This window comes from Rhinopithecus roxellana, chromosome 16 (assembly GCF_007565055.1).
Source record: "Rhinopithecus roxellana isolate Shanxi Qingling chromosome 16, ASM756505v1, whole genome shotgun sequence".
Classification (NCBI taxonomy): domain Eukaryota; kingdom Metazoa; phylum Chordata; class Mammalia; order Primates; family Cercopithecidae; genus Rhinopithecus; species Rhinopithecus roxellana.
This window is the reverse complement of record NC_044564.1, coordinates 88,502,340-88,524,608: the sequence shown is the minus strand read 5'-3', so window position 1 is coordinate 88,524,608 and position 22,269 is coordinate 88,502,340. Positions and strand designations below refer to the sequence as shown.

At 50.4% G+C, this 22,269-nt stretch overlaps 1 protein-coding gene across 3 annotated transcripts in view; it reads right to left on the bottom strand.

Moving 5' to 3' along the window:
* The window catches only part of PHF2 (PHD finger protein 2), a 104,520-nt gene that overhangs the window by 20,357 nt on the left and 61,894 nt on the right, over positions 1-22,269 (bottom strand). For 2 of the 3 annotated variants that reach the window (XM_030919449.1, XM_030919448.1), the window contains exons 3-9: positions 21,351-21,465; positions 12,089-12,249; positions 8,603-8,744; positions 4,605-4,791; positions 3,395-3,557; positions 1,987-2,074; positions 1,407-1,513 (exon numbers count right to left, since the gene is read on the bottom strand). In XM_030919449.1, coding sequence (XP_030775309.1) covers positions 1,407-1,513; positions 1,987-2,074; positions 3,395-3,557; positions 4,605-4,791; positions 8,603-8,744; positions 12,089-12,249; positions 21,351-21,465 — 963 coding nt within the window. The remainder of the gene's footprint in view (positions 1-1,406; positions 1,514-1,986; positions 2,075-3,394; positions 3,558-4,604; positions 4,792-8,602; positions 8,745-12,088; positions 12,250-21,350; positions 21,466-22,269) is intronic. The other variant, XM_030919451.1, reaches the window with a different exon arrangement.

Below are 22,269 nucleotides of genomic sequence, written 5' to 3'. Positions count from 1 at the left end.
TTCCTCTTGGAACCTGGGGGTGCCCGTCCTCCTGGTGGCCTGCCCTGCTTGAGGAAAGACTGGCCCTCCCACCATCCTCCCACCGTCTCACCCTCCCGGCCCCTAACACAGGCTGCCTGGCTCTCCTCACTCTGCCCAGTACCCAGCCCTGCCTGAGCAAGGGGCTACACATGCCAGGACCCAGGCCACAGGCTGTCTCCGGCGCCCACACAAGGCATCCCCAAGCACCTCTTCCCATTTCATGACCCCCCTTAGCACAGTGGAGGGACCAACCACAGTTCAGCTGGGAGGTGTGCTCCTGCTGTGGGCCTCCCTCCCTCTTCCCACTGGAGAGGGCTCCAGGGCTCCAGGGCTCCGACTCACCAGGACCATGGCAGCTCCCTGGGTCCTCTCAGTCCTGGGAGCCAACTGTACTGTCGTCCACTCAGAGAGGGAGGCCCAGGTAGAGAGGACACGGCCACAGTGGCCTAGCTGGCCAGTAGTCAGGCTGGCCCTGTGGGGTGGCTTCCCAGATGCCGCCCTGATCCCTGCCTCCCTGGCACGAGTCCCCTGAGGGCAGGCCTAGACTCCCATCTTGGGCACTTCCTTCTGCCGGAGTCAAGCTCTGGGCTCCACATTTGGGGAGCAATGGGAAAATCTTACTGAAACCTGGCCAGCCACAACTAAGGACCATTTTACCTTCTCAAACTAGGGCCAGAGTGCAAAGGGTTCTGCATAAAAGAACTCTTGGCTGCTATCAAAACCAAAAAAGAAAAACTAAGAGCAACTTCTGGGGAAGGCCACACTGAGAAAGGAAATCACACATAAATGCAAACTCTCCTGTAGGCTCCCTCATGCTGCTGGGCAGTCTGGAGGCCTGAACAGGGTGGTGGCTGCCAGGAGCCACCTGCTCTCATCTCTGAGGGTATGGCCAGGCAGGACCTGGGACAGAAAGGGCCAGCCCAGGGATGCCACAGTGCATCCACAGAGGGCCAGGACTGAGCCACAAGCCTGCCTCACGGTCCAGCTGCCACGCCCCTGAGGGATCCTAAGGGGACCCAGAGCCCACTCATACCCACTCCTCAGCTGGTGACAGAGTGAGGGCTCCACCTTCCCAGTGTGGAGGGTGAAGCAGGTGTGATTGATACCTGCACCAAGGCCACGCACACTCGCCCCTCTCAACCCACAGCCCAGTGTTCATTCTAAAACAAGGGACAGTCCAATCGGAAGGAGAGGCCCAGTCCATTCAATCCAGTCCTGCATTATACAGATGGGGAAACTGAGCCCCAGGGGGCTGAGTCCCAAAGGGCCTTGCTCAGGCCACAGGAAGGCGGCACTCACACCCAGACAGTCAGCCCTGACCCAGGTCCGGCTGTCCCCACAGCCAAGAGCCCAGGCTTGGACGCCCGCCCTGGAGTGACCAGTACCTCTGAACGTCTCCAGCAGGTGCTTCCCCATGTACCAGCAGGCAGTTTCAAAGTTGGGAAACTGAGTCAGGCTGCCCAGTTTCAACCTCCTTTCCACTTCATATGCTCTGGAAGCCACCAAACAGCAGTTCTCAGTGCACTGACCATCAAGCAGGTGACACTGGGCATCAATCCAGGCCCCAGACACACCAGCTGAGGCCTCCCCAATGGGCCTTGCACAGCTGCAGAGGTCCAGGGGACAACTGCCCTGGTGGCTGCAGGCCTTGGGGCCCATGACAGCTCTGTCAGTGCCCAAGAAGAGAAGGCAGCAGCCTTTTAAGCAACCCCAACCCCAACCCCACCAAGGGCAACTACAACCGTCCAGCAGCCAGGTCCCTCGGGGAGCCGGCCTGCACTACCCCAGAGCCCACCTCCTCCTTCCCTCCACATCACGAAGAGGCCCACAGAGGCTGACGGTCATGTCCAGGCCTCCCACAGGCGGGCTGTGGCAGGACTCAGCCCAAGGCGTCCAGCACCAACCCAGCTAGAGGGAGGACACTGCCCTGCGGAGCCCGAGGGCAGACGGCGCGGCAGGCACTACCTCATCTGCATCTCCACACTCAGGCTGTGGAGGAAATGTCCCGCGAAGGCCAGGCAGTCCACAGGGGTAAGCGTGGCATAGATCCAGCCTGGGAGAGAGAGGGGAGTGGCTGGTGCCCCACCTTGCTACCATGAATGGGCTTCTCATGGCTCCACATCAGGGAGCGGTGGAGACCAACACAGGCCTTCCCCAGCCCAGCCCAGGATCCAGCACCTGCCTGCCTATACCTTGGTGCCCTGTCCACCTCTGCAGCTTCACCAGCAGCAGCCTGGGGCCTCCCTGGGAGAAGCTCTCTGGCCCTTGTCCAACCCTAGCCTCCATGGAAGGGGGTCAGGGGAGAGGCTGTCTCTGAGGTGGCACAGACTAGTCAGTCCAGCCCTGCACAGACAGAGAGACCAAGGCCCAGAGCTGAGGGGACTCACTCAGGCCACCTGAACGGGCAGTACTCAGACAGAGAAAGGAAGCTTCCAGCCTCTGTCCAGCTACCCAGCCTCCCAACCACGCTCAGGAGCAGAAGACAAGCCCAGGGCAGCTGCATCGCCCCCAGAGCTGGGACTGGTCCCCAGGTTATCCTCAGAGACAGAGCCTGGGCCAGACCCTGGGAAATCCACAGCTCTTTCCTAAACAGCTGTGACTGTGAAGAAGCCAACAGAGGGAGGAGGGACCCAGAGATTACAGAAGATTCTGAGGCTTATAAATCATTAAAATATGAGGGCTTCAGTTTGATACTTATTTAGAATGAAAAAAAAAAACCCTATAAAACGATTTAAAAATCTGAACACCAATTGGCTATTTGATGATACTACGGAATTGCTGTTAATTATTCATTTTTCGAGGTGTGAGAACAGTATTGCAGCTATGTTACTTTAGAAGGAAAGGAAGTCCTTCAGAAATAGTGGAATATTTAAGTGAAACAGCAGGATGTCTGGGATTTGTTCTACCATAATCTAGGGGCACACAGTGGCTCATGATGGGCTTTCTCCCCCAGCACAGACTCAAAATGTCCCCTACTATTGCCTTAATTAGCAGCTAGCGCCCTCCTCCCTCACTGGCTCTGACGCTGTGGCTGCTGTCCCTGCACAAGGCTCTCTGAGCTGGGTCTCCAGCCGTGGGCTCGGTCACAGTGAGCCCAGCCAGGCTGTGAAGGCGGCTGACTGGCTGTGCAGCTCCAAGGTGGCCTCGGTGGTGAGGAGTGCTCATGCTGACCAGACAAAACAAGCCCCGTGGCTGGCCCCTCTGTGGGGACTGGGCTGGGGTGGCGGTAAGCTCCGGACAAGGGAGCAGGCACACCAGGGACGCTGAGAGACCCCGTGGGACAGGGGTCTCTTAAGGCCCAAGGGACAGGGCAGTAAGCTTGATGAGGCCCGGCAATCCCTAGGACACGGTCCCCAAAGCTGCCCGCACTCACCTGATGGGATGAAGAGGGTCTGGCCCTGCTTGACGATGCACTTGTAGCATTTGTCGACCTGGTCGGCAAAGAACATCTCGCTGTGGTTAGAGGCAGACCGCCAGCGCTCATACAGGGAGATGTTGGCCGAGGCCGGCCTGATGAGATAGAAGGTCTTCTCCCCCTGCCAAGAGAGCCTGTTGGCAGAGCCGCCCACGCCGGGATGCGGGGGTAGGGGTGCAAGTGACAGGTCCTAAAGTGAAAAGTACCCTGCCCAGGTCCACGACTCCTGCCTGCAACACTGAGGGCACAGGTGCTTTGCAATTCAGAAGTGTGGGTGTTAGGAAGGTTCTGGGTATCTGGGCCCCCAGCACAGTTAAGAGCTAAAGCCCATAATCCCACATTACATTGTTTTGAGGCACTACAAATGCTGTGGGTGCCCAGGCTGCAAATAAAGCTGTAACTGGGTAACAAAAGCATTCCGGGTAGCTCCACTCTTGAGAGCCATTTGGATCCCAGGCTGGGTCAAATAATGCCACTGTGTCCCAGGCAGTCTTACGGCAGGCCCCAGGAGGGGTTCTGCACCGGGAGCAGCAAGACCCCTGTCCTACTGCAATGGGACCAAGGCAGGTTCCGAGAATGCCCCAGTGACTTGCTCAAGGCCTCCCAGAGGTGGGACAAGCACGCGCACCCGCCCAGCCCCAGGTCCAGCTCCAGTTGGTCTGCAGAAGGTCAGTTAGCAACTGGGGAAGCCCACAACTTAGGGTTTCCTTTGTTCCTGTTGCTATTTATGTCTCATTTTTCTTCTAGCTTCCCTCTCTCAGCCTTGATGATGAAGCACCTAGCCTTCCCTGCCCACTCAGATGCCCCCATCCTGCCCACTGGCTCCTGTGCGGGGCCCTGGCTATGGCTGGCCCCTCTTCCAGGATGTGTTTGCAACACCCCCCTTTCTCCTCTAAGTGCACGGTCACCCAGCGGCCTCACCCAATTGTTAATGAGCCTGAATCCCATTAGAACAAGGAGACACTCATGCGATTCTCTGGTCCCACATGCACCCCTGCCCCTCCACCCAGAGACATCTCCAGAGGCCTCCTGTCCCAGGGATGGACGGTCCAGGGCCCTCTGGGGAGTGGCATCCTGGCCACAGTCAGGACTTGTGGGGACTGCAGACAATCCTGCAGATGGGTCATGGTCATGGCAAGGCTGAGGTGCCCCGAGGGGCATGGCTCACCTTGAGCACGTGGTACCAGGCGGAGGCGCCCCCAGAGTCGATGTGGAAGTCGGTGTAGCTGTCCTTCACGCAGATCAGGCAGTACTTGGTCACTTTGGGCTTGGCCAGCAATGCATCATCTGGCCAGTAGTTTTCTACCCAGGACAGTTTCTTCACAATGTCAGGTGGCTCCACGAAGCTAGACATTCTGGGGGTGGGAGAGGAAGGTGGTGAGGGAACCTGGGACTCCCTTTTTGATGTCCCCTGGAGAGGGGAACAGGCTCTGTGAGGCATGTCCCACACACTCTCACCACCTGCAGGTCATGTGTCACAGCTCCCATCTCACAGAGGAGCAAAATCACAGAGAGCAGAACAAGCCCAGGCACTGGCTGTGGCCCTGGCAGGAGACTGGGTCTGATGTTGGCCTCCACCCTCAGAAGACGATGGGAAGGCCCCCAAACCATCCACCCCAAGAGGGAACCTCCTTTCCTGGGAACTGGAAAGCAAGTCTTTCCCGACTGGCCACATGCACGTGGCTATGGTGCATGGGCTGGAGCGTAGATATCATTTCTCACGCTCAGCCCAGGTGCCTCTGGCGTCACCTGGATAACAGCCACTGCTCTCCAGAGCTGACAACAGGGCGCCCACGAACCCTGGCCATGTCAGGTCACTGTCAAATCCAGCCAACTCATATCCAGAGAAGATAGGGAGATGCAGAGGCAGTCTTCGATTCAATGAAATGTCACTGTCCTGGATAAAATGCGTTACATTTCATCAAAAACGTCAAATTAGCCTGGGCACAGTGGCTCACGTCTGTAATCTGAGCATTTTGGGAGGCAGAGGTGGGCGGACCACGAAGTCAGATGTTCGAGACCAGCCTGGCCAACATGGCGAGACACGACACTGTCTCTACTAAAAATACAAAAACTAGCTGGGCATGTTGGTGTGCCTGTAATCCCAGCTACTTGGGAGGCTGAGGCAGGAGAATTGCTTAAACCCAGGAGGCAGAGGTTACAGTGAGCTGAGATCACCCCACTGCCCTCCAGCCTACACAACAGAGCGAGACTCTGTCTCCAAAAAAAAGAAAAAGAAGTCAAGCTCAACAGCACCCGTGTAGTGACATTTCAGCTGCCACTAAGAACCAGATCTGGGAGTTCTTGCCTCCAGGAAGACAGGGTCTGTCATGTCTCTGTCAGCCCATCTGCAAGTGCTGCTGTCTCTACCCAAAGGCCACACCAACCTAGACAAGCTGTCCCTGGACAAGACTGTCACAAATCACAAGCAGAGTCCCGCCACCCCAATCCTACCAGCTTCAGTCACAGACCTCACCTTTAAATCTCCAGCATGTTCCAAACTAGCACCCTTCTCCATCCCCCATGAGTCCTCATCGCCCCCATTCACAACCACTGCCAACCTCTGAAACCTCAGCAGTCTGGGCACACTGCCGCCCACAGGAGAGGGTTCCCTGCCACAAGGGCCCTCATGACCCATCTCCAGGCATGTCCTTCAAACACCACACACCACAGGGGCCAGGCTGTCCCTGCCTCCTACCACACCCTCAAACGTCCTTCTTCCCCTTGCTTGGCCTGTTTAGGTGCAGGCCACATCTTCCTCTGAGTTGGCAGGGGGTTGGTCCTCGAAGCCCCCATGGACACGCAAGGCCACCATGAGCAGAGTCCAGATGTGATGTGTGTCTGAATTACCAGCAGTGGGCACATCACCCTAGACCTGCCACACAGCAGGCATCTCTCTGGTCTGGGGGTACACTGGTCACTGTGGGCCCCCCTGAAGCAGCAGGCCCCAAGAGCTACCCCAGACAGCACATGGGGTCAGGCCTGACCTTACCTGCTTGACCAACATCCTTGGGGACAGACTTAATGATGAAGCAGAGCCCACTCCATGGCCCCCACCCAAGCCCATGTGAAGGCTCTGGTAGGTAAGTGCCCAACAAAAGTTGCAAACAACCCCCTAATGGTCCACGGACTAGGCCTGTGGAAACAGGAGGCAAAGGGATGGCCCTGAAAGGCCCAACAGAAAACCACATGCCAAAGTACCATCTCTCCCTAGCTCTATAACCCAGACATCTCTCTGTGAGAACCTCTCAACCCAGGCAGGGCAGTAAATTAAGTTGATGGAAACACGACTCACTTATGTTGTTTGGTACCAAAGCAATACATACCACCTTCTCTGATACCATAACCCACTCCAGTTCCCTTTTTGCCTTTGCTGTTAGGAAGCTCAAACCAAACTGAAAGCTCATTACTATTTGTTTTTTTTTTTTTTTTTAATTTTTAAAATAAACACAGGATCCTGCTTTGTTGCCCAGGCTGGTTGCAAACTCCTGGCCTCAAGTGACTCTCCTGCCTCAGCCTCCCAAAGTCCTGGGATTACAGGCATGAGCCACCATGCACAATCATATTACCTTTTTGTGACTCTTGGTATAGTTTTGTATTCTCTTTCTTGGTGTGGTTTTAGATAATACTTTTGTTTCTCCCTACCTGCCCCTTTGCACATGTTATGTGCTTTCAGGAAACAAGCATGACGGAAATGATGAAGACTGAAGCCATCCTTAGCCACCCATGCCTTACAGTGACTGAGTGTTCTGGATCGTTCCCAGGGGCCAGCAGGAGGGCAGAGACGATGTGTTGGAGAGGGGGTGAGGGGTGGATCCAGGGCAGGCACCAACCACACCCAAGCCGGCAGCCCGTGGGGAGAACAAGGTCAGAGCCACAAAGTGCAGGGCCAGCAGCTCTGCCACCAGGAAGCCAGGCTAGTGTAGGTCAGCCCTGACAGAGGATGCCCCAGCCAGTGACTGCAGGGCTGACGACAACTAGCGCCAGGAACTCAGGGGGACCAGGCCAACCAAGGCATATCTGTGTGGGGCCCGCCTTGCCTGGAAAGCAGGGAGGTGGGTCACAGAAGCCGCCCCTGCAGTATCTCGTGTGTGAGTGTAGGCGTCTACACGGGTGTGTGCAGGTGTTGGTAACTGTGCCAGGGATGCAGGTGTTAGGAGTGTGAGTGTGCCAGTGAGTCAGTATCTCAATGCATCAAGGAAGTGCCTGTCATAAGCGTGTCATGAGTCTATTGACTGTGTTTGAGTGTGTCAGTGTCTGTGTATCAGGAGTGTGCCCGTGAATGTCCATGAGTGTGTGTATCACATGTCCATGTCGTATGAGCGGTATTGCCGGTGTGTTGTGAATATGTCAGAAGTGTGTCAGCGAATGTGTCCATGTGTGAGTGTACACTGTGTTGGTGAGTGCTGAGTGTGTGTCACGTGTGTCCATGTGTCCGCTAGTGTGTCGTGTCTATGAATGTGTCATGAGTACGTCCATGAGTGTTGATGTGTTGTGTCACGAGTGTGTTGGCGAGTGTGTCCATTAGTGAGTGCACCACGCATCGGTGTCTGTGAGTAGGTATGAGGTATCATGACTGTGGGTGCGTGACATATCTATGGGTGAGCGTGTCATGAGTATGTCCATGAGTGAATGTGAGGGTCAGAGTGTCATGAATGTCTCATGCATTGGAGTGTTCAAGAGTCAGTGTGTCATGAGTGTGTCCACGAGTGGGCGTCATGAGTATTGGTGTGTCCATGAATAAGCGTTGAATGTTGTGTGTCCAGAAGTGGGTGTGTTATAGGTCTCAGTGTGTCATGAATGTGTGCCTTCTGGAAAAAAACTACACACCGTTACCAATGGTTCTCTCTGAGGAGTGGGATGGGCAGGGCCAAGACCAGAGGATGCTTTGCCTTTCTGCTCCTTTTTTTTGTTTGAATTGTTCTCAATGTGTCACCTTCATACTTTAAAAAGAGAAACAGTCAGTTGTGGGCCAGCCTTAAAGAAAAAAAAAAAAAGAGGAAAAAATGAAAAAATTTAGAGAGAGAGAGACAGGAAAAATCAGTGCGTGTCGTGTGCAGTATTCCAACTCTGAGACCTTCGCCCTGTGCTTCTCACCAAGGACGGCACAGCGCCCCTGCCCCTGCCCCTGCCCCAACCCCCACACCCCCAGGTGGCAGCACTCACCGGGTGTCGGAGAACTCGAGATTGGTGACGTTGAGGACCCGTTTGCGGTTGGTGCTGTAATAATAGTCCACAAACTCCTTCAGCTTCATCTTGCAGTCCTTCTGCTTGGTGACATCTGTCACATCCACACTCCGCTCCGGCCCTGGGGAGGTGGCGGGAGGAGCTTGAGCACCCTGGGAAGGTGGCACAGCCTCCCTGAGGCCAGGATGTGTGGAGTGGACACACAGCCTTGGCTGCCCTCACACACAGCAGGAGCTGCCAGGGGCTGGGTGCAGAGGCTCTAGGTGCCAACGTCCAGCTTCACCTGCCTGCTTTTCCCCTGGCTCAACAAAGTACCCTGACCACTCTTCCTCTGACCTGGTGATGCTGCAAGGCAGCCAGGTCACAGGCCTCAGCGAGGGTGGCCAGATTAACAAATAAAAAAACACAGGACGCCTGGCCTGCCTGAATTTCAGACGAACAGCAAATACATTTTAGTGTATGTTTCAAGTAATTCATGAGACATACCTACATTTTAAAAATTAAGCTATCAAAACCCCTGCACTTCTAGGGCACCTATTCATTACTCTGAGAATTGGCAAACTGATAAATAAAGGGAAAAGGCTTTTCTGTAGTTGACAAAGAAAAGTTCAGGATAACCAGATGAGCTGAGAGGAAAATTTCTTTACAAAAGACTCATGACTGATAGAAGGAGAAGGAAGGACAGAATTGCCAGTCGCCCTTTGCAATAGTTCTCTATGGCTCCTCTGACCACAAACTGCAAGGCCATGGGATTAGTGTGGACAGATGAGGTGGGTGCCGGGGCCACTGGCCTTGTCTGCATCACTGCAAGAGTGTGGTCAGGCACGATAGGCCTCCCCACGGATGGAAGCACACCCACTCAGAGGGAGTCCTGCCAAAAACCTGAAGGCAAGTCAAACAAGCCTCTAGCCACGAGTTTCTAGGAAACACCTGGGACAGAGGGACCTGCTTAGTGATACCACTGGGGACGCTGGCAACAGAATCCTGGATGTGGGACATTCTGCAGGACCAACATGGCCTTTTCTCCAACAAACCAACAGGATAAAACGAAATGGGGCTGTCAGAATAAAAGAGACTTCAGGGATATAAAAACCAAATGCAATGTGAGGGTCTCATTTGGATTCCACAGCCAAATGTAAAAAGGCACTTTTGAGGCAACTGGGAAGAATTAAACTGGGTCTTACATGCACCAAGGAATTACTGTTAATATTATCGAGTGCGATGATGGAATTGTGATTATATATTTTTTAAATTGTCTGCTAGAGCTATGTACTAGAATTTTTATGGGTAAAATGATGTATGTAAAAAGAATTTTTCTTTTTTCTTTTTTTGAGATGGAATCTCATTCTGTCTCCCAGGCTGGAGTGCAGTGGCACGATCTTGGCTCACTGCAACCTCCACCTCCCAGATTCAAGTGATTATTCTGTCTCAGCCTTCTGAGGAGCCGGGACTACCAGTGCCATCATCAAACCCACCTAATTTCTGTATTTTTAGTGGAGACGGGGTTTTGCCATGTTGGCCAGGCTGGTCTTGAACTCCTGGCCTCAAGAAATCCACCCACCTCAGCCTCCTAAAGTGCTGGGATTACAAGCGTGAGCTACCATGCATGATCAGAATTCCTTTTAAAATACTACAAGATAACAAAAAAGTAGGGAGACAGAAAATCAGCCGAAAGCTGGTGGTTTTTGTTTCCGGTGCTACGTGCATGAGGGTTTACTGTTTCTCTAATTTTGTGCGTGTTTAAAAAGTTCCATCATAAAAAACAAATTAAGAGGAAAATGAAAGACATAGAAGCAATACAAACTACGAACCATCTCCTCCCTGCTTTTTCAGGGACAGCTGTGAAGGGAACAGGGCCAGGGGACAAACCAGGCCCCACCCGCATGATTAGGTGAGTCCAGGGTCTTGGTGGCAGGGTAGGACCCACCTCTCAGAGCTGTGGAAGGGAGGAAATTAGCTCTTACATGGGAAGAGCTTAGAAAAGTGCCTGGCACTGGGCAGGCCCTCACTATGTGTTAGATGTTATCCTGCATGCACCATGCCAGGGTCTGGGAAAGTGAGAAAGAGCACTGGCCCGGTGAGCATGAACATTACAGTGGGGGTACACAAGGCTGCCTGACCAGCACTGTGCACCAAGACAGAAACAGCCCACCAGATGGCCATGGCCCCCTCTCAGGCAAACCTGTGGGAAAGCCGAGCACAGGCGAGACCAGGCGCTGGATCCCAGCTCAGGGCAGGATCAGCCACAGAGCTAGTGCCACGGCTCTAACTATGTCCAGCCTGCCCTCCTCCTCAGTAAGAACCCCACAGAATCAGCCCCTCTGCATGGATACCCAATACCCTCACCCCAGGTCCCGGGATGAGCACTTTCTAGCCCCTCTTCCTGAGATGTCTGACAGCTACCACGGTGCTCGTTCTTCCTCCTCACCACGAGTTTGGGAGCCCAGTCTCGGTAGCCCCAGGGTGGCCATGTGGCTCCAAAGAAAATCCATGGCCCTAGCCCCCTGTTGAAATGGAACTTGATGGCCTCCTGGTGGGTGCCCTTATGTGCCCACAGGCTTGTAAAGGTGACCTCATTTCACCTCCAGCACATACCCCATGAGGGGTGCACAGAGGAAGAGAGTGAGGCTCAGAGCGGTGGGGCCAGTCATCTCGGAGCCCCAGCACTGAGAGGCCAGTGTGCCTGCCTGCCCATCTTCTGTCCTGGGCGTTTGCCCATTCAGGGTTGTTCCTCCCCAGGCCGGCCATCCAGGCATCCCCCATGAGCACCTTGAGGCCCTGCAACCATGTGGGCCTCCATGCTTGGCCATGTGGCCGCTGACCTGTCAGGGACACTGCTAGGTGTGCTGGCCTCTCCCTGCCGCTGCCTCTTGAATGGCACCCCCACAGGTGCCTCCTCTACCCACAAGTGCCCACCTGAGCCCAGTAGCTCTGGAGGGGACATGAAATGGGTGCTGCTGATGGCAATGGCACTGGCTAGAACCCAGATGGAATCCAGATGAGGAGATTCTGGTGCCATGGGGGCAGGTCACGGTGCAGATGAGGAGGGCCAGGCCCCTAATCAGGCAGCCAGGATGGGGACATGGGCCCGCACCACCAGGGCCTCCCAGGCATGGCAGTGTCAAGTAGCACCCACAGTAATGCAATTCATAGCTGCCAGAATCAAAGGGTCTCCCAGACCAGCCCCCACTTTGCAGTCACAGTATCTGGGAGGGCAAGGAATCTGCCAGGTCATTTGTCATCTCAGTGGGATTCAGGGTCTGATCTAAGAGTACCGGGAACAGAGTACAGTGAGCCTTGAGGCTCCCCTGCTCACGGCACACATGGGACACAGCCAGGGTGCGGGGAAACAGCATGCACAGTGGTGGGTGCCCCAGCACTCCCGGCTCCAGTCCCAGAGCAGTGGTGGATGCCCCAGCACTCCCGACTCCAGTCCCAGAGCACTGTGAAGGGGATGGCACTTACCCACGTAGTTCTCGACGTCGCTGACATAGAACGTGGGGGCCGGGACAGCCAGACCCAGCCCATCTTTCTTAGGGACAAGGATGGGCTCGGTGAAGCCGTGCTCCTCCATATAGCCCAGTGTAAGCTGACTGCCTGGCACACGGGCCACCACGTCTTCAGCACTGCAGAGAAGCACAGGTCAGAGGCCACATCAGGTCAGAGGCCACATCGGGCCTGAGGCCTCCTATACCAGGATAGGTGTGGACAGGGTCTCGGCACTGGAGAGGCAAGCCTGGGTCTGGCCACCCACCTCCCATAGCCACAGGAGGAGGCCTGGCCATGATGTCACAGGTGGGACCATAGGGCAGCCAGGGCAGATGACTCCAGAACCCCACTGTTTGGGGGAGCAGGGACATGGGGTCTCACACATGTCAGACGGAAATGTCGAGAGGTGACAAGGGCCTGTCCTTCCCAACAAGACAGAGAGGCAAGAGGCGCCTGGGCCTAAGCAAGGTTGCTCCCCCACCACCAGCACCCAGGCTGACCCATAGGTGAGGATGGGGGCAGCTCCTCCACTGCACCTCCCATGCACCCCTTCCCAGCTAGGTGCTTCTCCCCGGCAGGGTCACCAAATCACAGCTCAGGAACAAGAGCCACTAAGACGGCTCTGATATTGGGAAGGCCTTGGACAAAGCCACATAGACAGCACGGGGTAAAAACTAGGTCTCCTGTCTCTCTCTCGCCCTGCCTAGCCTGTCCCCACATTCCTGCCCCAGAGGAAGCAGCAGAGGTGCAGGGCTGGGAGGAGGCCCCTGGCTGGCAAGGATGAACAGCATGTGCGGTGTCAGCCCCAAGGACCCAGACAAGAGCATCCAATCCTGGCCTGCTCCCTACTGGACATGGCCACCACCACAGGGCCAGAGGCAGATGAGAGGGGCCCACAGGCAAACAGGACAAATGACTTTGGCAGAGCACTGACACACCCTAGGAATCTTCCCAGGGACATGAGGCCCAGGGGGAGTATGGTCTGCCCAGGGTCATATAGCTGGACCCAGAGCTCTCAGCCCCACTCCATGCCCCAGGCTGCCTCCTGCTCCCTGAGAGGCCCCTGGGCAGCTGTGGTCCACAGGGCCTGCTAGAACAGCCTCTTTTTGGTGACCCTGGGGACATGCTTCTACGGGATGGGCACAGCTGTGAGCAGTACTGGGGAGGAGGACAGCAGGGAACAGGGGCAAGAGCACCCAGCAAGGCAGGGCCGAGGGGAGGAGTGCACCACCCAAGGTCTCTGGCGCAGACAGACGGCAGCAGGCATGGGAATGACAGGAGCCACAGCTGGAGGGCTCCCACTGCACACCATAAGCAATGGGAACTGCAGGAATTCTTTGCACACCAAGAGCACTGGGAGTCACCAGAATTCTTTTTTTGTTTTTTGGAGACGGAGTTTCATTCTTGCCACCCAGGCTGGAGTGCAATGGCGCGATCTTGGCTCACCGCAACCTCTGCCTCCTAGGTTTTAAGCAAGTCTCCTGCCTCAGCCTCCTGAGTAGCTGGAATTATAGGCATGTGGCACCATGCCTGGCTAATTTTGTATTTTTAGTAGAGATGGGGTTTCACCATGTTGGTCAGGTTGGTCTCGAACTCTTGACCTCAGGTGATCCACCCACCTCGGCCACCCAAAGTGCTGGGATTACAGGCGTTAGCCACCGCGCCCAGCCAAGCCTCTGGAATTCTAAGTAGGGCAGCGGTGTAGTCTGTGGGTTGTCCATGGCTGTGTGGACAGTGGCCTGCAGCAGGGCAGAGTGGGGGCACAGAGCATCAGGAGGCTCAGGGCACCATGCCTAGACTAAGGACAGGGAAAGGGCCAAGGAGGTTCAGGAGATCAGTAAGTCTGGTGATAGCTCAGAAAGTGGGAGGGAACAGGAAGAGGCAAATACAGACAGCCAGGAGACTGTTGTGAGCAGAGGGGCAGAGGCGAGGCCATTTATAGAGGGCCCACGGTAGAGGGGCAGGAGCAGGGGACAGGGACAGACCAAGAGCTGATCTGGGGACACATGTGGTCTAAGATACATGTCGGATTGTCCAGGGACGTGCCAGTTGGGTAGACAGGCCACAAGCTCAGAAGAGCTAAAGAGTTTGTGGAGCTGAGTCCCCAGAAATGCCTCAAGGAGAGCAGTTACCAGGAGAGGAAGCAGGCAGGTGGGAGGAAACCCATTCTCAACAAAGGACAGGACTTCAAGGATCGACAGGGCTGCAGTGCCTAATTTTGCCAAGAGGGCAATTAAGATCAGAACTGAAGAGTGTCCGTTGGCTTTGACCACATGGGAATAGCGTTAAAGATAAACCAGGGGGTACTGGACGGTGAGGAAGAAGAAAGAATGTGTACAGGTAACCGTGTGAGAAACTCGAGGTATACAAACTACGCAAACGAAGCTCTGAAAGCAACGGGGAAGGCCTCCCATCCACCTGGGCCACAGGCAGAAAATTACCCTTGATGAATCCCAAGGCCAAGATCCTGTCTAACAGTGAGAGTTCCAAACTCGCACTAAACCCATCGGTTGGGAATCCCAAACTGGATCTGGAACTAATCTGTGAAAACCATAAGACCTTAGCAAAAGGCAAACACAAACCATCTTGTAGGTGGACAGCAGCCAAGGACATACTAGTCCCAATGGAATGTGACCCCTCTGAAGCACCATGCCCCACAGAAGGAAGTGAACCACCAAGAGGGTCAGTCAATAGACACACCAGTCAAAAGAGATCACTAGAACTGAGGATAACAGAACAACCGAAAAGAGATTTGAAGATAAATATATTGGAACACATTCAGAAGGAAAACAAGAGGATGTGGCAAGGCACAGGGATGTATTAAAAAAGAAAAAAGACCCGGCAACACTGAAAAGGAAATTTATAGAAATTTTAGAAATAAAAAATATGATGATCAAAATTTTTTAAACTCAACGGATGCACTAAACAGTAGATGGCTGAAAAAATAGTAAACTTGAAGAAAAATTTTTAAATGAGATAGAGAATACAGAAGAAATGCTACTAAAGAGAAAACAGTATTTTTCAGAAGTGACATGTGACTCTCCAAATTAAAGGGGCTTACTGAGTTCTAAGCAGAATAAATAAAAACAAATGAACATCTAGAGGCAGTACCATACACTCATGTACCAAGTACATCAAACAATATAAAGAAACAGCAACTAGACTAAGAACAGACATCTCATTAGCAACAGATGTCAAAAGACAATAAAATACCTTTTAAAGAATTAAAGAAAAATAGCTTTCACTCTAGAACTTTAGATCCATTTTAGAATATTAGAATCATGTAAGAAAAAAGACAGTCATTGTCAGACAAGACAGTATATTTTTCATAAGCCTTTGCTGAAAGAACTAAAAGATGTAATTCTATAAGAAGGAAATCAAACCTAGAAGAAAGGTGTGGGATTCAAGAGACAATGGAAAACTAATCTACAGATTCCACACAATCCCTATCAAAATCCCAACTGACTTCTTTGCAGAAACTGACAAACTAAACTTGGAATGCTGAATAAAAATGCAAAGCACTCAGATGACCAAAACAGATTTTTAAAAGAACAATAATGTTGGAAGACCCTTCCCAACCTCAAAATTCAATACGAAGCTCCTACAGTCAAGACTGTGGTACTGTCCTAAGAAAAGATATACAGAGCAATGGAATACACTTGAGTGCCCAGAAATAAATCCTTACACCCACAATCAACTGCTTTTCAATGAGAATGCCAAGACAGTTCAATGGGGACAGGCCAGTCTTTTCAATAAATGTTGCTAGGAAAAATTGATATCCACATGCAAAAGAATAAAGTTCTTCCTACCTCACACAGTATACAAAAATTCAATCAAAATGAGTCAAAGACCTAAACACGAAAGCTTAAACACAGAAGAAAACAAAGGCATAAATCTTCAAGTTCTTGGATTAGGCAATGATTTATTAGCAGTGATACCAAAAGCACAAGCAATAAAAGGAAAAAAAGAGGTAAGTTAGACTTCGTTAAAATTAAAAACTTTTGTGCTTCAAATGACACTGTCAAGAAAGTACAAAGATAACACAGAATGGGAGAAAGTGACCGGTAAGTGACAAGTATCTAGAATATGTAAAGAATTCTTACAACTCAACAATAAAACAACAGATAACCCAATGAATATAAGGTGGCTAAAATAATGTGGAACTGGACTTCCGGTTTCAACTCCAACATGTGAAGAGCTCGGATGTTGTCACTCCCCTCTTCCACACAAGAAAAAGGCTGAACAAACAGAAAATCAACAATTTTTCTTATATTCATCAGAGAATCGAGCTCATAGGATAAACAAACAACCACCCAAAATCTGAGGAGACAGAAAATCATAGCTGAGATCGCCTTACCTGAAGCAGAAGCTGCTGGAGGCAATGACCTGTAGGAACACTTAAGTGATAACTTTTGACAAACTGCCAAAAGTTAAGTGTAGATCAGTTTAAGAGTTAAAAACTCCTTAATCCGGCAGGAGGATGGAAATAGGAACAATTTTTAAATACACCCAGAGTGTTGTTCTCCACAACAAAAGTCTGCTCCCCTGTATCAGACTCTACTGGACATGAGGAAGGCAACTGGTCACCTCCAGCCCCCACTAGCCTTCCTGTCTCAGATAAGGAAAGAAAAATTAAAAACGTTGAGAAATGTGCCTAATGATCACAGCCCAGACTCTACAAAACTGAGATTTAATCCTGAAATTATAGAACACTTCCCCTCCCCAAAACTTACCACCATACATCAGTATAATAATAGCTGACTATAACTGAGAGAGCTGCAGACACAGACTCTGTTTAATATGAAATTCTTAGGAAAACCCAAAGAAACCGGGAGAAAAACAAACAAAGAAACTAGAAGAAGCTGACATCTCTGGCACCTAGAGCTAGAGCAAATTTAACACAGCCCAGGTCCTACACAGATTAACATAAAACTTCACACTAAACCCTAATTACCTCAATTCCTATTACACAATACATCATGTCCAGCTTTCACAAGAAATTATAAAGCCTGCTAAATGGCAAGAAAAACCATAGTCTGAAGAGACAAAGTAAGCATCAGAACAAGACTCAGACATAGCACAGATTTCTGAATTATCAGACAGGAAATTTAAAATAACTAGGATTAATACGTTAGCTACACTAATGGGAAAAGTTGACAACATGTAAGAACAGATGGGTAATGTAAACAGAAAAATGGAAACTAAGACAGAGCCAAAAGGGAAAGGCTACTAATTAAAAAATAATAATAAAAGCAAAAATGAAGGATGCCTTTGATGGGTTCATCAGTAGACTAGACATCGCCAAGAAAAGAACCAGTAAGCCTGAAGTTACGTCAATAAAAACTTCCAGCTTGAACTCCAAACAGAACAAAGAAGCAGGTGGGTGGGGGTCAAGGGGAGGAGTAGAATATCCAAGAAATGTAGAAGAATTACAAACAGTGTAATGTGCATATTGAGAATATAAAAGGGAAGAGAAAATGCAGTAGAATAAATATTTATTTGAAGTAATAAGGGCTGAGAATTTTCTAAAATTAATGGCAGACATGAAACCAAAGATCCAAAAATATTAGACCACATAAAGGAGGATAAATGCCAAAAATTCTGCACCTAGGCATATCATATTCAAACTGCAAAAAAAAAAAAAGACAAAACAAATATCTTGAAAGAAGTCAGATGAGCAAGGTCAACTTCCAGCATGACAATGAACTGGTGAAAATTATTTAAAAAACAATTATTCAGAGCCTCTGGAAACGGTCCCAAGACCAAAGAGCAAATGAAGAAACATCTATTTAAGAAAATCTCCAAAAACTCAGTAAGAAAGGTCTGTGACATTTGGACCAAGACTGCTCCCTCCATTCACATTCAGAGCTCAGAGAGGACACTCCACTGTGCTGCAGCCAAGAACACAGGCTTCATCCCCACCAGCTCCCAGCTAGAGAGCTTTCTTCTTGGAAAAGCAGGACTTCCACTTATCATTCCGCCCCAGCTGACTGTTGCTGAGTTTAGGTCTGTGGCAAGTAGTGCCAAGGCGTGAGGGCTGCCTTCTTGCATCCAGCTGTGACTAGTGAAACTGAAGCTCTCCCTTGGGTGTGGCATGCTGATAGTACTGAGTGGGGCCCTGACCACCCTCACCTTGCCACTTCTATTCAAGGTGATATTGGAAGTTCTTGGCACAGCAATTAGGCAAGAAAAATAAATACAGGTCACCTAGATGGGAAAGGAAGAAGTCATACTATCTCAGTTTGCAAATGATATGATCATATGTATATAGAAAATACTAAGGAACCCTCTAAAAAAAACTATTAGAACTAATAAACTAGTTCAGCAAGGTTGCAAGATACAAGATCAACATATAAAAATCAATTGTATTTCCATACACTAGCAATGAACAATCTGAAAATTAAAAAAAAAATTCTATTTACAAGAGCACCAAAAAGAATAAAATACTTCAGAATATATTTAACAGAGGAAATGTAAAATGTATACTCTGAAAACTATAAATCATTCTTGAAAGAAACTTAAAAGATCTAAATAAATGGAAAAGTATCCATGTTCACAACTTAGAAGTTTTAACATTGTTAAGATCGAAATACTTGCAGAGTGATCTACAGATTGAAAGCAATTGCTTTCAAAATCCCAGCTGACTTCCTTGTAAAAATTGACAAGCTGACCTTAAAATTCATATAACATAAAAGGGACCTAGAATGATCAAAACAAACTTGAAAAAGAAAAACAAACTTGGCCGGGCGTGGTGGCTCATGCTTGTAATCCCAGCACCTTGGGAGGCCGAGGTGGGCAGGAGTTTGAGACCAGCCCGGCCAACATGGTGAAACCCCGTCTCTACTAAAACCACAAAAAATTAGCCGGGCATGATAGTGCAAGCCTGTAGTCCCAGCTACTCAGGTGGCTGAGGCAGATGAATCACTTGAACCTGGGAGGTGGAGGTTGCAGTGAGCCTAGATCATACCACTGTACTCCAGCCTGGGTGACAGAGTGAGATTCCATCTCAAAAAAAAAAAAAGAAAAAGAAAAAGAAAAACAAACTTGGAAGACTTGTACTTCCTGATTTCAAAACTTACTATAAATTATTATAGTAATTAAGACTGTGTGGTACTGGCATAAGCAGATATATAGATCAGTGGAATAGAATTTAATATCAGAAACAAACACATCTGTGGCCAATTGAGTTCGGGTGCCAAGACTGTTTACCAGCAAAAGAATAGTTTTTTCAACCAATGGTACTGCAACAAATGAAGAGCTGCATGCAAAAAAAAATGAAGTTCAATCCTTACCTCACACCATATACAAAAATATGCTCAAAATGTATCAAAGAACAAACTGTATGTGCTAAAACTACAAAACTCTTAGAAGAAAATATATCAATAAATCTTCATGACTTTGGATTTGGCAATGGATTCTCAGATATGAGAACAAAAGCACAACAACAAAAAATAGATTAATTGGACTTTATCAAAATTAAAAACTTTTCTACTTCAAATGACACCATCAAGAAAGTAAAAAGACAACCCACAGAATAGGAGACAGTATTTTGAAATCATATATCAGGTAATGGGCTTGTATCTAGAATGTACTATATATGAAACTTTTAAACTCAATAATTTTTTTAAAAAAGCAAAAAATACAAATAAAAATGGGCAAAGGACCTGAATAGTCATTTTTCCAAGGAAGATATACCAGGATCAACAAGTTCATGAAAAGATGCTCAACATCACTAATTACTAGAGAAATGAAAATCAAAAAATAAGATACCAGTTCACACCCACCCGCATGGCTAGAATCAAGTTAAGTCAGATAATAACAAGTTCTAGTGAGGATGTGAAGAAATGGAGACCCTCATATCCTGCTGGTAGGAAGGTAAAACGGGGAAGCTGCTTTGGAAAACAGTCTGACAGTTCTTCAAACAGTTAAACACAGAGTTACCATATGACCCAGCAATTACACTCCTAAAACAATAAAAGCGTATGTCCACATAAAAACTCTTATAAAAATGTTTATGGCACAATTATTCGTAGTAGCCAAAAAGTAGAAACAACGCAAATGACCATCACCTGATGAATGGATAGACAGAGTACCTATGTGGAATATCTATATGATGAAATATCATTCAGCCTCAGAAAAGGAGTGAGGTGCTAACACATGCCACAGCACAGATGACCCCTGAATGCACTCTGCTAAATGAAAGAGGCCAGTCTTGTTGTAGAGCTCCATTTATATGAAGCAAATCTACAGAAACAAGAAGGTGGATTAGTAGTTGCTAAGGACATGCTGGGAAGCGGGATGGGAAGACAGGGATGATGTATAAAGGTAATGGGATTTATTTTGGGGGTGATGAAAATGTCCCAAAATCAGTGATGCGCACATATCGGTGAATACGGTAAAATCCACTGAACTGCACATTTTAAATGGGTGAACTGTATTATATGTATTTTATCTCAATAAAGGTCAGAAAAGAAAAAATAAAGAAGCCAGGAGAAAAACACCTTGCCCAGAGAGGGGTCAGAACAAGAGTTCCATTGGATTTTGCATCAGAAATCACACACGCAAGAAGGGAGCTGGAATTTAAAATGTCAAAAGAAAAAAAACCTGCCAACTTAGGATTCTGTGTCCAGTGGAATTATCCCTCAAAAGTGAGGGAGAAATAAAGGCTGTGTGACAAACAGAAACTGTCTCCAGCTCATGAACGGCCACAGGACAGCTCGGAGGTGCTTCCCCTAAATAGCTCCTTTCTCATCAGGAGCTGCTCCCAGCTGCGTCCTCCCTGTGGCCAGAATTCTGTCCTCTGCCCTCTTGCAGAGCAACAGTGTGGGCACTGGGGGTCTCTGAGAAGGAGACATGAGGAGGACGCCTGCCTGGGTCATGAGAACACGCGTGTGGGCTGAGGAAGGACTGGGAGCCAAGGGTTCAGGAGAGTACCTGGCAGGTGCTGGGCATACTCAGGTTGGGAGAGAGGTCCCTTCCACCCAGCAGGAGAAGGGTCACCAATGCTTGTCCCCCACCCCCAGGGAAGTGCTGACCAAGGGGAGGAGAGTCTGGCCCATTTGCAGGGAGCTCTAGGTTGCTGGTGCAAGCTATGCTGCCTCCAGGAGACAGGCTTCCTGCTTCCTGCTTTCCAGCAAGCATAGCAGAGGGAGCTCCCAGTGATGGATAGCAGGGCCAGGGACGGAGAGAATGCACATCCCCTGGCTGTAGGTGGAGCACAGAGGGAGGGCCAGCCCACCTGGGAAAGGTCCGGCTCCGCAGCTCCTTGATGAAGAGCTGGCTGCCGTTCTGCACGGGCTTGACGTCGGGCGCTTGCCCCGGTCCGTGTTTGTGCCAGGTCCGCTTTTTCTTTACTGTGGAGGAGACCGGAAGAAAGGTCCATCACACAGCGCAGGCCCAGCAGGGCTCCACAACCTCCCCTAAGAACCTTGGCCCACCCAGCCTACTAACAACTCCCAGCATTGCTGGGCTCACGCTCACCTCCCAAAGCTGATGACACCCCCACCCTGCCACACACAGAGAGAGGAGTCAACTCCCCACCTCAACCTCGTGTCCTCTCCCACCCCACACCTCACCATGGATGGCACCACTGTCCTCCATTCCCTGACCCAGAAGCTGGGGTTTCCCGGGACCCCTCCTCATTCAGGCTCTGAGTCTGCAGAGACCACCAGAGAGGCAACTCCTGAAAAGGTCCTCAGCCACGGTTCAGCCTCACCATCCCAAGGCCTCCACAGCTGGACTCTGTCACCTCCCTACTTGGACCTCCATCACCCCAATAGCCACAGCCACCGACAGGGGAAGGTCAGGTCCCACCACCTTGTTCCCTCTCCTCCCCACCTCTCCAGGTGGTGTACATCCTCGCTCCTCTGTGCTGGCCACCCTCCAGCCCTCCCCTGCCCACCGCCAACCATGGACCTGTCCACTCCACCTACTTCCTCACACTGCCCAGATCACACCTTCTCCCGGGGCACAAGGTATACACACCCTGGACTTCTTACATGTGCATGTGAGCACATGTACACACATCCCTAGTGGACTACACGCCCATGGAACAATGCATGCACACACACGCATGCACACACACGTACATACACATGCACACACCCCTACCGAACCGCAAGCCCTATGCACGCACACACACCCCTACTGGACTTCAA